The 14,148-nt window shown below is 35.9% G+C and overlaps 1 protein-coding gene across 1 annotated transcript in view; it reads left to right on the top strand.

The window, feature by feature from the left end:
• Window positions 1-14,148, top strand: part of LOC104406835 (collagen alpha-1(XXVIII) chain-like) — a gene marked incomplete at its 3' end in the record, with an annotated part of 54,944 nt that overhangs the window by 18,368 nt on the left and 22,428 nt on the right. Inside the window, 11 exon segments of the mRNA XM_010015939.1 lie at window positions 350-418; window positions 1,639-1,707; window positions 2,623-2,691; window positions 3,176-3,244; window positions 3,943-4,011; window positions 5,401-5,469; window positions 6,532-6,627; window positions 8,511-8,579; window positions 9,182-9,253; window positions 9,884-9,952; window positions 12,561-12,629. Coding sequence (XP_010014241.1) covers window positions 350-418; window positions 1,639-1,707; window positions 2,623-2,691; window positions 3,176-3,244; window positions 3,943-4,011; window positions 5,401-5,469; window positions 6,532-6,627; window positions 8,511-8,579; window positions 9,182-9,253; window positions 9,884-9,952; window positions 12,561-12,629 — 789 coding nt within the window.

Genomic DNA, 14,148 nt, shown 5'->3' with positions numbered 1-14,148 from the left:
ATTCCTGCTTCAAAATTTAGCCTGACTTCACTCCCTTGTCATTGTCATCTCTCAAGTCCTGCATTTTTCAGCAGTTATCCCTATGCAAAGTGATAACACACCTTTGCTATTGGCATGGGGGAATACGATCTAATGCTCCAAAATTTGACGTTGGTACTTTCAAATGTTTCTAAATTGTTATTTACGTTTTTTGGTTCCCCCTCCCCCCATCAGGAGATGTTATACAATGGATTTCAGACATTTCTGGTGTCATTAAGTCATCCATATGTGAATGTTATGTTTTTCAAAAGTGTTGAGTTGAATTAGGACTGAACTTTGTAATATTTATTTTTTATTTTTTTTTCACAAGGGTGCTCAGGGCCGAGAAGGTAAAATTGGATTCCCAGGACCTCCTGGAATTGCTGAGCCAGGGTTACCTGTAAGTCAATGATACATGCAGTGGAGATGAAAAGGTAATAAAATACATCTTAGTAAATGCAACTGTTTGGTAGCAGCTGTATTGGCTACTGATTCTGTAAACCACCTTGTACTTAGTCTGGAGCAGCAAAAGTGTGTTTGGCTATGCCAGTCCAACACTGCAGCAGTATTTGCATGTGGGTTGCCCAAGCAGGAGAATAAAACTATGTCCAAAGAAGTTCTGGGGAGATAAAAATTGCTTGGTCTATGTGAGCAGGATTACACTATCCAGTTTTCAGAAAGACTTGGAGTTATATATAAATAGCTGGACACCAACTTGTTAAAGTTGAGAATAATCTTTAAAAATCATCTAAAATCAAATTTCAGGAAGATAAAAATCCAAGAGTTGAGACATTCCTCAACTCCTGTGTGTAATTTGGATTCTATCGAAAACAAAGACCCAAATTATATGCTTTTAATTGTATCTTTATCTTCTGAATTACAGATCTTTAGCAACATTTTTGTAATGTTGACTTGGTGCTCATTGGTTGCTTTTGCTTCCTGAAATCTATGACATGCATGGTTTTCTTGTGTATTTCATTAAAAATCTCAGAGATTTTGAAAGAAGACAGGAATGTGAGTGGATGTTAGATTCATTCTAATAGTATTTATGAAAGTCACTCTGTAGTTGCAAAAGACTTCTTCTCACAAAAAAAAAAAGTAGAAACTTTTTTCTTAATCAAAGCAATCTTTAAAAACTCTTTGTTAGCTTTAAATAATGAAAGTAGAATTTCATGGAAGAACAGAAAGCATTACAAGGATAGTTATTTCTGTACCTATTTAAAGCAAAATTAGCATTCTCTAATTTTGTATGTTTAACCTGGTATTTGCATGAAAAAACTATGTTCAAAGTAAGGATTTTCATTATGAAATAATGAAATTGTATGAAATTTCAGGGAATAAATTTCACAGTGGTAAATATATTACAAATTAATCTACAGGTTCATTTAAGTTTTAAGGGTACAATCTTTAGACATTACTTATATAATTCACACCATTTCAGCATTAGCTTGTTCTAATGTAAATTCTCTAATTAAGGGTTGTTACACTTCATTTTAATTGCCTGGGCTCAGCCAGATGAGCATTTTTGCTTACCAGTGTCACAAGGCTTTTAAGTTAGACAAAATGCCAATAAAAATGGAATTTCTGGTATAGTCTGAATATGTTTCTCTTTTCTTACAGGGACCACGTGGCCCTGATGGTTTGCCAGGTGAGAGAGGTCTCCCAGGAGAGGGCATTCAAGGCCAAAAGGTAGTTTCATGGAAATTTCTTTTTTTAACATTGTGGGTCACATTTGCAGTAGTGTCTTAAGTTACTTAAGATCATTGGTCATTCCACTGGTATAAAACAACAGCTGATGGATCTTGGTCTTCTGAATAGCTCTTTGTGTTCAGAAACTCTATCGAGATAACTACAAAAAAGTTGTACAGTCCCTCTATCAGTGGTAAATTAATGATTCTCCTATTTATGTGTTAATAAGATACCTTTTTTTGGTAGCATTAGTGAGAGAAATAATCTGAAAGACTACTTAGCTATTTGGGTTCTGTATTGAAAGAAAACATTCAGGAACTGTTTTCATTCTGCCTTGCCATTTTGGGAAACTGAAACATGGGTTGTATGAGTTTCTATGGACAGTTATCTCATTAACGGCACTTGCTAGCTTACTACATGTGAACATTCCCTTTTTTAAACATAAGTACAAACAAGGAAAGATTTATGATTCAGTCATAACTGGGCTTCCCTTCAAAATGTATCCCTCTTTTTTAGTGGCTTCAAGATTCTCTAGAGCCTTGAACTACTAAGCAAAGAAGGCTTTTCTTCCTTTTATGGGAAAGATGTTAGTCATGTTCTTGCACCAGGTTCCAAACTACTCTCTCTGACTAATGAACATATCATCACATTTACAAAATGTAGCTTCCTTCTTCCTAGTATTTCATTTTCTCCTTCCGAGGTCCTGTGTTCAACAACACAGTGAACGCAGATGAAGCATTTAACGAATTGTAACTGAATTGCTTTTTCTAATACTGCCAATTACATTGACCATTTTTCTTGTTTGTTTGTGAAGGAATACTTTTTTCCTCACTAACCACATTCTGATGACCAGTTTGTCTAAGATGTTCTTCATAAATTCCCAAATATAGTTACAAAACTGTCACATATTTCTAGGGTGAAAAGGGCTCTGAAGGTGTAGCTGGTCCTCCTGGACCACCAGGTCAACAAATCAAAGGAGACAAGGTGAGGCACAGAATATTTTTCTAATCATATCCATAGTTAACTATATTTATAGTTAAATTAATGATGAATTGTTCACACATCATGACAATACAAAGGTATGTTTTACCTGGAATCTAAGAAACAGTGACTCTGTTCCGTGCAGCTCCACAGGCTGTATCTACCTATCAAGGAGCTGAGCCTCTCAATGTTAAATGGCGGGGGGATGGACTAAGGAGTGTATTCTATGCAGCTGGAAGTATGAGGGAAGGAATTGACTTTTTCCTCCTAAATTTATTTCAGAAATACTGTAGTTAAAATATTTTAAATTTTAGTTAAATATTTGTAAAGTGTAAAAAACCCTTTTGAGTCACCTAATCCAATGGACATGGAATAGGCAAAGGAACACTCTGGCTTTTAAAATTTGTTAGCTTTTTGGTGCCCAGTCCCTCAAAGAGGGATCCAGAACAATTTTAATTCCCTTGGCTTGATGAAATTCTTTTTATAGAGTGAACAAAGCTAAGCAGGACCACAGGGCCCAACAGGACCACCAGGAATAGGCAATCCTGCAAGCCAGGTAAGTCTACATTTTGGACGTGTAATGAGCATTTGCATGTAGTTTATGTTTTATGCTTTATCAGAGCTCTGATTTTGATGTGAAGACATTAAAAATCTCATAGTGATTTTTAATGTTAAAAAGTATCAAACCAGTCTTTAGGCAAAGCTTGTAAATGCAGGTGATTCCAAGTGATCTGAATGGTCTTAGAATCAAGCAAACAGAAATTTGATCTAATCTGCATAATAATTTGCATGGGAGATAAATCAGACGGGTTGCTTGGATGATGACATATTATAGATAACAGTTCCACAAGGTAAGAATCAATCACTTCTGAATTCCAAGCCCTTTGAATCTTGAACACAGCCTTTAATAGTTGGATAGAGAAAATTGAAACATCCCAAAAGATTTTTTGGGTTTTTATTTTTTGGAAAGAAGTGTTCATGCTTCCACCATGCTATGCATCAGGGCTTAAATGCAGATACTGAGGCACTTTCCTAAGCAGTAATTCTCATTACACTTGGATGCATCAGTGAAATCCAGAGGATAGTGACAAAAGACAAATAAACCCATGATCTCTGAACTAAGCCTGAGCACAGGCATAGAAATGGTTTTCTTTTGAAGATAAGATAAAATCATAATTAACTGAAAGATGGAAATGTGATGAATTTCAGATGTGGAAGAGTGTAATGCACTAACTCATTTATTTTACCTTATAGGGTATACAGGGTCCACAAGGAAACCCTGGGGCAAAAGGATCTAAAGGTTTTGGTCTGCCAGGTCCAAAGGTAATGATTCACATACTATTTTTTAAAAATAGCACCAACAAGAAACAGCAAGCAACATATCTTTGCCAGGCTTTTCAAGAGTCTGTTTGATGAGATGAAAATGTAATTCTTTGTTGGAGATAACAGTCCACTTTGGAATCTTTGAGGGGAAACTACCCATGTTATCAAGGTGTTCCCCAGGTGGAGCCTATGGCTTCTGCTTAACGTCAGCCCTTAACCTTTGTGAATGGGGATTTTAGGTTCTAAATGAAGGCAAATTCATAAATTAAGCATCTTTCAGAGATGTTTATATCAGCTTAATTTGGTGCCATATACACATTGTGTTCAAGTAAAGCATTTTACCAAACAACTTAGCTGTAAAACAGTGATGGTTTTCAGACTTAAGGCTAGTTCCACCGTGCCTTCAGCCTGTCCTTCAGCCTTCTATGGTCGTCATAAGAACCAAAACCAAAGATAGAAACACTAGAACAGAAAAAGGATCTTAAATGCACTTAGTAGCTGATACTGCACCACAGGAGGGAGAGTAGGAAGAGATCAGGAAAGTGGGGTAAACGATTACAGCTGTCCAAGCCCAGACCTAAGCCCAGACCTCTAGCAATACAGTGTCTGGTGAACACTGTCAGAAGAGAAAAGGGGAACTGCTAAAATACTGAGGAAAGAAAGCAGAATAAACTGATGAACTGTAAAGCAGAATTGTGCTTTGTAATCACCTTGATGTACAAAAGGAAGACATTAGTCACTGTAGCAAAAGCAGGGAGAAATACAATAATTTTCTTTGGCATGTAAGTAGCAGTTACAGCAGCAATGTTTAATATTAATTTTTTTTTGGAAAAATAGGTAGCTACATGTTATGTATGAGGACAATTTTCCTATTGTGAAAAGTATTTTTAAAATCAAAATTGGAAAATGGAATTCCTATTTCTTTAACTGTTTCAGAACAACTGGAAGGAAGAATCATGAGGGTAAAACTTTCTCCTAAGCAGAAGTGCTGATATTTATTTGGGCTCACTTTTTTTATTCAGTGACCAAAGAAATTTTGATTTAATGTTATAAAGTCTAAAAAGAAAATGTTTTAAAAGGAAAAGGAGAAAGTCGGAATGATTCACTTAGACTTTCTGCCCACTGCAAGGTTAAGTAAAATAGATGCAATCTCACAAGTGACTGGGTTTTTTAAAGAACAGAATTTTCCAGTTAAAACTGCTTGGTTGAAAACTTGACCACTTAGAACTATGGAATCACAGAATCATAGAGTATCTCAAGTTGGAAGGGACCCCTGAGGATCATCAAGTCCAATTCTGTGTGTAAACCAGTTAGTGAAATAGTGCTAATATAGAAATTACTGAAGCTAAATTGTGTCTCTTTGTTAAACAAAAGACTTTTTCTCACTAGGGTCAACCAGGTGAACCTGGACAAGAAGGAGAACCAGGACATCCAGGAACTGGTGTACGAGGACTGAAAGTGAGCCTATTTGTATTTGTAACTGCTCCTTACAGGGTCTTCTAATTCTTTCACTAGTTGCTGATAAGCTAAGTAGAAGATTTTTGGTATAAATTGACTATGAGCAAAATAAGAAGGAATTCCAGTGATAGATATTCACTTAACTTCACAGTTTTAGCTTTTAAATGCAAACTGCTATGCTAAAGCTCCCATCCTGTCTCCTAAAATCATCACTGCAGCCATAACTGGAATGGAGCTTTCTAAGCTTGTGAGGTATTTCTAAAGCCTGTTAGAAACGTTACTACCTCTGTTCCCCTGCAGTGATTTGATAAAGAAAAAAAGCCCAGTCTGTGTGACAGTGGTGATCATACTGCCTACATGTTAGAAGAGCCACTAAACACTTGCAGCTTAGACTTCAGCTGCCATTTTGAAGTCTGAATACCATGTCCTTAATGATTTAAGTAGGGCTTCGAAAATCTTAGGTAAGATGACACAGGCATCTTGTTGTGGGTGATTTTTCCCAGGATAGTTGAAGAAGTACGTGGCAGGACTAGTTCCTATGGATAGTTTCAACGCTTTGTGGCAAGTCTTAGGAGTAATGCCTACACCCATTTGTACAGCCAGCGAAGTGTTAAGTCTCTAACAATTCTATTCAGGCATTTTTGGCTGACCATTCCTTAAGTCCCAGATGTTTGAATTTGCAAGTAAATCACATTTGTATCATATTGTTCGTGTGCACAGAATAAGAAACAGCATTCAATCATCTTTCAGAATAACAAACAGCATTCAATCTTGTTTTTCCTCACTGAATGAATGTAAATCTATTTAATACAAACCCAAGATTTAAGAAGTAGGTGAGGAGCTTGGAAAGAAATTTAAAATACTTATTTTAGGTTGTATGAATAGAAAAATTACTGGCTCTATAGAGTATTTAACTTACTGGGAATAACAACCTCTATTTGAGCAAATATATTGTATATAACTAATTATCTTTTTTAACACACTGTTAGGTATATTTTACAGAACAAAGACAAAGAACAAAGACTTGAATTATGCAGATATAATTATTTATTCTTCTTTAAGGGAGATACAGGTCTAACAGGACTCCCAGGAGAGAGAGGAGTGCAGGGAGATCCTGGAAAATCAGGAAAAAAAGAAAGGAAATATATTTTACCACATGTAAAAGGTGTAGACAAAAGAAGAACAAACTATTATTTGCAGGTATGCAATGTCAAGGAGTTCATCATGTAGGAGGGTATGTGCCAATACTTCTGTTAGGGAAAAGGGACTGGACTAGTTGAGATGTTTCATCTGAATCTTCAACCGATTTAGCTGCCCTGCATTTTGTGGGCTGTTGACTACTGTTAAACTTCACAACCTTCTTGGAGAACAGATAGGTTGTACCTTTAGCCTGTTCCTCACAGCCTATTCAGATATTTCCTGACACCAAGAAGTCATGCTCACATTGATGTGACTTAGGGCGTCTGGCAGGGTGGTGAACTCTGACTGAAACCTGTCAGCCTGGTACAGACACCATCACAAACAGCTGAAACCAGGGCTGCTTGTTTCCAAGGGAAATTCTGAGATTTTAAGAGATGCTCTGCCACATTGGGAAAAAGAAGCATAAATTCAAAATGGAGGAAAGGAATTTAGAGGAGTGCAAAACTGAGTGCCCAAAATAGTCAATTTAGAGTAAGTTAAATAGAGGGTTTTAATTTTACTCTTTCCAAATAGAATGAGCTGCTGAGCGAGCAAATTCTCAATTCTTTGGCTGATTCTTTAATTGCTGCTGAGAATCCAGGTCCCTCCATGCTCTGCTACTGTGCAGCTCTTAAATGAGGGTAGCAGCTGGCCAATGTGTAGAACTGATGAACTGAACATGATTCAGAGTAAGCAAATCAGCACTTTTTGACTGCAAGTCTTTAATCAGAAGATATCTGAATAGCTGTAATAAACATCTATTAAGAATGCAACTTTGCATTTTTTTCACCTACAAGGGCAGTGCAAATACCAGTTTGACAAGCTACACCTGAGTCAGTAAGTCTTCTGCTGTGGAAAAATATGTAGCGTTTCTATTGCTGCTTAATTATTTTTATAATATTTGAAATCGCCCACGGTGTAAATGCTCAAGAAGACCCCAGTGTATCAGAAGTCAAACATCAGTTACAATAAATATAGGGTTAAAGTTACAGATGACTTTTGTATTTGGTAATGCTGCGGTATTTTTCACTTGCATATTCCCTTTATTCTGATGATCGACTTAGTGCTGTCACCTTCACTGTTGTAATTCATTATACGTGAAAATATTAGTACTGAGCAGCTACATTGGGTATTTGGGACAGTGCAGAGAACAGCTTGATGCTTGCAGTGGGTAGCATGGTGATGTTACAGCAGTTATTTGCACATGTGAAGCTGTCTCACAATAGTGGGGTATGCCTATCAACAGCAGGCTCTGTAATGCCACGACCATCAACAGCTCCAATCAGAAATTTTTAAACTTCATTTTGATCTCCTTTTCACTTTCTGAATTACCTACAGGCATTCTGATATACTAATCTGATTTATATTATGCATAAATAATAATTTTCCTTAGTAGAAAATAATATGTGGATTATTTGCTGATTATTTGGAGCGATGTTTCTGGCTAATGTTTGCTGCCTGGATTGGTCTTTGGCTACAAAGTTGCTTAAAATTATTGCTTCTTAAAAGTTGTTTTTCTTAAAATCGGTTAACCAAGACCTTTTCTGATAACTGTAAGCATTTCTCTTCTTTATATGAGTATATGCACACAATTCCTCCCACAAAATATTGATGCAATTGCAAATGGCACTATTACAGTTGAGTAATGAATTGTAATGAGTTGTGAAAATGAGGAATATATATGCAGGAGGGTGGAAGGGGTTTAAGAAGACAGAATACACCATTTTTTGTAGGAAGAAATTTAACCAGATATTTACTGACATTTCTGGGTAAAGTGTTTATGCAAGCATTGTTTCTCGTAAGTCTGTTGATTCAATAAAATTAGCTACATGAGAATTGATTAACCATCTAATCTCTGTTAGGGGGAGAAGGGAGATCAAGGTCCAAGAGGCTCAGAAGGACCCCCCAGCAAAGGAGATGTAGGCCAAAAGGTATGGCTTGACATGCACACAGGAGAAATGCTACAACTTTAGAAGGACTTATTTTATAAGAGTTCAGATTCTGGCCTATTTTTTCATTCATTATGTCTTAAAGTAGCAACTATAGTTTAACTGATGATGTAAAAGGTTTTGAGAGCGATGTGTTCTTTAGCATGATCAAGTGCAGCAAAATCAGACTATAAACATAGACCCTAAATTAACTGAGCTGTAGAGATTTCCTAAAATTTTAATATAGAGGTTGCATTAAAGTTAGAGAAGGCAAATTATCTCAGAATGCTGATAGGAGAGAGAGGAGCTAAGAGAAATTATGTGACTAGTTAAATATCTAAATATGAAATTAAATCCTGGAAAGATGTACTTACTAGTAAACAGACAGCTTTTATCTCCCACCTAGTTAAGTTTAGGACATTTGGAGCAGATTCTAAAACTGAGTGGGATTTCAGTTTGAGTTTAGCATATAAATATCTATTTAGTCATGGGCATCATTATGGTGTATATATATATATATATAAATGTAATTATGGGTTTTTATGTATCTCCTAGTTAGGAATGAATCTTGTCTGTGATTGATAAAGAGGTTTGTTTTTCCTCAGGGTGACCCTGGAGAGAAAGGATCCCAAGGACTGATTGGTTCTAAAGGAGTACAAGGCCCAGCTGGACCAAAAGTAAGCTTGTTCCTCCACTTTGTATTTTGTAAAAGAATATATGGGGTTTTTGTAATGTACAGATTTCTTAAGCATGTTATGCTTGGAGGCTTAACAGAAAAAAAGAAAAGCAGAAATATTCTCATCCCCTGTCCTGAATGACACAAAAGTTCCAGGGAGAAAAAGAATAGGTAAACATAGAATCACAGACCTTGTAGTTATGCATGAGGACTGAGAAGCTAAATTAAAGTTGTCCGAATGATCCTAGCTATGAGTATTTTGCAAATTTTTACTTTGAAACAATAATTTGTTATTATAATATTTTGTGAATAAGTGGTGCTCTGAATGATAAGGAAATCAAAATAATGCAACCATTCTGGATATTGTATTGGCTTTGTAAGCCAGGCACAAAACATTAATTAAAGTTAAAAAATCAAATACACAGTTCAACCAATAGTTACTTAAAACATGAAGCGTGGACAGGCTTTCACAAGAACAGTAACTTGATTTATGTTTTTTTCCAAATATTGGCTATATTGTAGATAGATCTATATTGTAGATACTTTTATAATATGAAGTGTTAAAAAATCTTTTTGTTACTTGTGCAGAAAATGAAATTGTTTAAATCTAGGTCATGCAATTTTGTAACAGGGTGAACTGGGAGAGAATGGACCAGCTGGTGTCCCTGGATCATCTATTCGGGGACCTCCTGGACCAAAGGTGATTGATTACCTGATTGTTTGCTGGAGACCAGAGACCGGAAGATTACTGGTGCACATTACTGTCAAAAGAATATGTTAAAGATGTTAAAATTCCTTGTTATAGTAACAAAGGTGACTGAACTTTAGAAATAAGGACTGAAAGGTACTAAAAATTAACAAAGTGTGTTTGTGAGCCCTTCAACAGGATGCTGAACTTAGGACGTGCTGTTGCCTCCTGAATTCATTTGTTAAAAAAAAAAAAACCCTTATAACATTTCTGTTGTGTCTTTGAAGTTTTTTTTCTGTTTTTGTTTTGTTTTGAATTTACTATGTATTTTGTTTCTTAGACCAAAGATTTCCTGAATGTGGCAGTAAATCCCTACAAGAATGTGTCTGTGTATAGTTCTAGATATGCTGAACTAGATGATTTTTTGGAGATGAATGTTTGTATGTCACTTCCAAGTGAACAGTTGGCCTGTAGATACTAGTTTAAATGAAATGTCATATATAAGGTAGCTAGAGCTGCATCCATCTCATTTTTTCTATGGGGAAAATGTACTTGAAATGAGTGAGAATTGTCCTGCTAAGTAAAATATGCAGATTCAGCAACAGTAAATATAACTCTGAAGATTTTAAAAATACTTGAAAATTCACTACCACCACATTTTTATTTTAAGAATAAAATAGTTGCAGTTTGTATAAATGTATCAGTTTACTTCAACTTTAATTGATGCTTTTCAGCTTTGGTGATAGATAGTTTTTAGGATAGAGAAATCACTAATGTGCATCCTATCACTCTGAAGACATTTCATCTCCGTTTTTCTTCTTCCTTAAAAATATATATCCCTCCCCTCCCCCAAGCACATATAGGTATTGTTCATACAATGTACTCATGAGCCCGGCAACAAGGCATCACAGAGGAATGGGATGTGGTTTGGACTTGCTTGTGCATGGAGGAAGGAGAAAGAAGGGAATGCAAGAAGCTCAGGGTACACCTGGAGTAAAAATGCATCCAAACTTTATCTCAGGAAAATATAAGTGGCACAACTTGTATGAAGACAGGTGTCACTACACTGGTCTGCTGTCTTCACATTTTTGTGGTTGGTGTGGCATTTTTTGAATAGACCATTAAGGGAGTCAAGATTGTTTATTGATAAAACTCATGCTGAAAAAAAGAACTTTGTTGACTTTATTACCTTTTTCATTCTGATTTTATTCGGTTCAATATACTTCATATCATTTTCATAGCAGACTGGCCAGGATCCAGAGTTAACTGGGGTCTGCAGGAGTTTTTCCACACTCTACTAAGATGAGGGGTTTTATGTGCAGTGGCTGATGCAAGAAAGCAAGTATTTTGGATAATTACAAAATGCAAGTTGATTTTTAGAAAATACCCAAAACTTTGTCTCTTTAGCTCCACAGTAATTTCTTTGTTTAAAGACGTATCTACTATGTTTCTGACAATTGCTCAATAATGTAACAGGGTACAGAGGTCTGTTTTCTCTCTCCACTGTGGAAAATAAAACGATTACTAGTAATTGTGTTCTTGGAAAATCCTGGTATCTGCAATAGTGAAGCCAGACATTACAAATTTCTAATGCAGGGAATCCATGTGCTTTTCAAAGCTGGGAGTTATCATGGTCTGAGGTCTTTTTATTACATCTCTTAAGTATTTGATGTAGCAGTGGAGGGTTGCTAGACAACTACTGAACAGCCATGGTTGTGTTCACTGGAAATTTATTTATTTTAAGCAACACCCATGTTTGGGGACTAGAGTTTTATTTCCCTTGACAACCATTATTACTAATGTGGAGACAGTAACATTTGACAGCTGTTTTTTTCTCATATTCCTTTCTCATGGTTACAGCTGCTTGGTGGTTTTGATAGAACATTTTATCTGCCTGTCCCTCTCACTACTGTTAAAAATTGCAAGCTTCACTGAAAATCAAAATTTTCTATTTAAGACCCTTAATATAAAGTGAGACATTTATGGCCTGTAAATCAAACAGTAAGAAGGAGACAGATTTTTCTCTGTGTGGGGATAACATGAGGAACTTTAATTTGAAGCCTGATTGCTTTCCAGAAAAGCCACTGATAGAGCTAAGATTACCAAACAGTTGTACTAGGCAGTATTTGAGGGAAAAAAGAAGTTTCTTCCTGAGTCTTCAGCCTGTGGAGCTCACAATTTTGAAGTGCTGCACACTTGCATGTTTCTAAACATACTCTGTGTCTGCACTTGTCTTTAAATTTCTTTGCTGTTCTCTTTGTGCTCTGACAGAAACAAGGTTATACAGCCTTGCTTGTGTGGGCAAAAGCAGGCAGAAAGCACATGTGTGTCTGGCCATGCAGACTGAATTATGCTACTCAACCTTCAGTTGAAAACTGAAGCTGTGAAGTTATTCATCAAAAGAGAACATGTTCTTTGACACAGTTGCAGAGAAGCAAAAGTATAAGTGAGGTCAGAATCAAGGTAGTAAAAGCTTCCTCTAGAAAAACTGATTTCATATTACCTACCTCAGTAATTGTCACTGTCACAAAGCGTTGAATACTTGTTCTTTTCTGTAAAACTTAGTAAAGTAAAACTGAAAATAATGAATATGGGTTTGCTTTTGTTTCTTTTTTGATAGGGGGATCCAGGTCCCAAGGGGCCACCTGGAGATGATGGACTTCCTGGAAATTCAATAATGGGACCAACGGTAGGAGTTCTAGACAAAATACAAAAAATAAACATGAGATATGAAAAACTCTTGTGAATATGCAGAAACCATTTAAGCAACATTTCTGGGAAAATAACTGACCAGTTCTTCAACTTTTACATCATTCCGGTGTAAGTCTATTTTTAAATATAAACTTGCTATCTTTTTGAAGAAGAAACACAAAAAAGATTAAATATCTAGTCCAGTGTACGTCACCCTGCAAATTTCCCTCAGGAAATCTTCATTAGGAAGGTAACTCTTCAAATTTAGCTCCACCTTTCATTATCTCGTGTGGTGTTTTATACCTCTCTATGGGCAATATGCTCTTTAGTAAGTATAAAAAGAGAGGTATTAGTTATTTTAATAGTGGCATTTCAGTATTACCAATCTTGTACATTCAAAAACGTAAGTAAGACCCAAAATAAAGAATTTTTAAAATTTTTTTTTTTGAAGTATTTATTTGCTTATAGGTTACAGAATAGGATTTACTTGGTTATATAATTTACATTTTTAAGTTCAACACCAAGAATGGAGTACAGTAGTCTGTGGCAAGATTGCTGTGCTCACTGTTTTTGAGCCTTTAGTGATTAACTAAAGTGAAAGACGAGATAAAACTGAGTGGTACATAGAGATTGCAGTCTTTTCAGAAGAGAGAGACTTAAAAATTCTCCTCTGTAGTACATATGAGTTGACATAAGGCTTCTCGAAGAATAAGGTGAAACCAAGGACCATCCTCTTGCCAGTGGGAAATAAATTAGAGGAAAAGGATATAGATTAATTTGCAAAGGATGAAATTTATGGGGTTTTATCATTGTTGAACAGTGAAGCGACCTTTTCAATGAATGGTTCTCTCTCTTCTGTTTCTTAAGTGGTAATACTAGTTCAGGATGACTGCTAGGTACATAGAGTTATGACTGTAATTCTCCTTGCATAATGCATTACAGTTATCAGTGTGGAATTTTGTCTGATATTTTGTCACCAAATTACTCAAAACCTTAAGCAGGGTCTTCCCCCAAGTCCTTGAAACTAATCAGAATAATATGGTGTCATTAGAAAACAGTGCTACACATCTTTCTACACTATTTAAGAACTGAAAATACAGTCCCTAGAATAGATCCCATGTTATCTACAGCAAAAACTGGGTATATTTCCTTTTACTTTGCAGCTTTCTCTGCTTCACCTTCAATATATTTTATGATATCATATTGTACTTCTATCAGTCATAGTCTGGGATGAAACTTTCTATAAGCCTTCTGCCACTTGTGAGAAGTGAGTAATTCAGGAAGACTTCCTTCAGTGTTTGGGAAAGGTGCCATTCTGCTATTCTTGTGATCTTCTTTCCAGACTGAAATCAGGAAACTTCTTAGTAAAACTTTTTCTTTTCTTTTTTTTTTTTTTTTTTTTTTAACGTTTACCATGTCTGCACATAAAATGTTCTGCTAAATTCCACTGTTTCACTTTTTGGGAATATAGTTGATAGACCCAAATTCAGAGACCAATTAGTTTATGTGTGCCTAAC

Source organism: Nestor notabilis, unplaced genomic scaffold, assembly GCF_000696875.1.
Source record: "Nestor notabilis isolate BGI_N333 unplaced genomic scaffold, ASM69687v1 scaffold12086, whole genome shotgun sequence".
Classification (NCBI taxonomy): domain Eukaryota; kingdom Metazoa; phylum Chordata; class Aves; order Psittaciformes; family Psittacidae; genus Nestor; species Nestor notabilis.
Note: the sequence above shows the minus strand (reverse complement) of the source record. Positions and strands in the feature narration are given on the sequence as shown.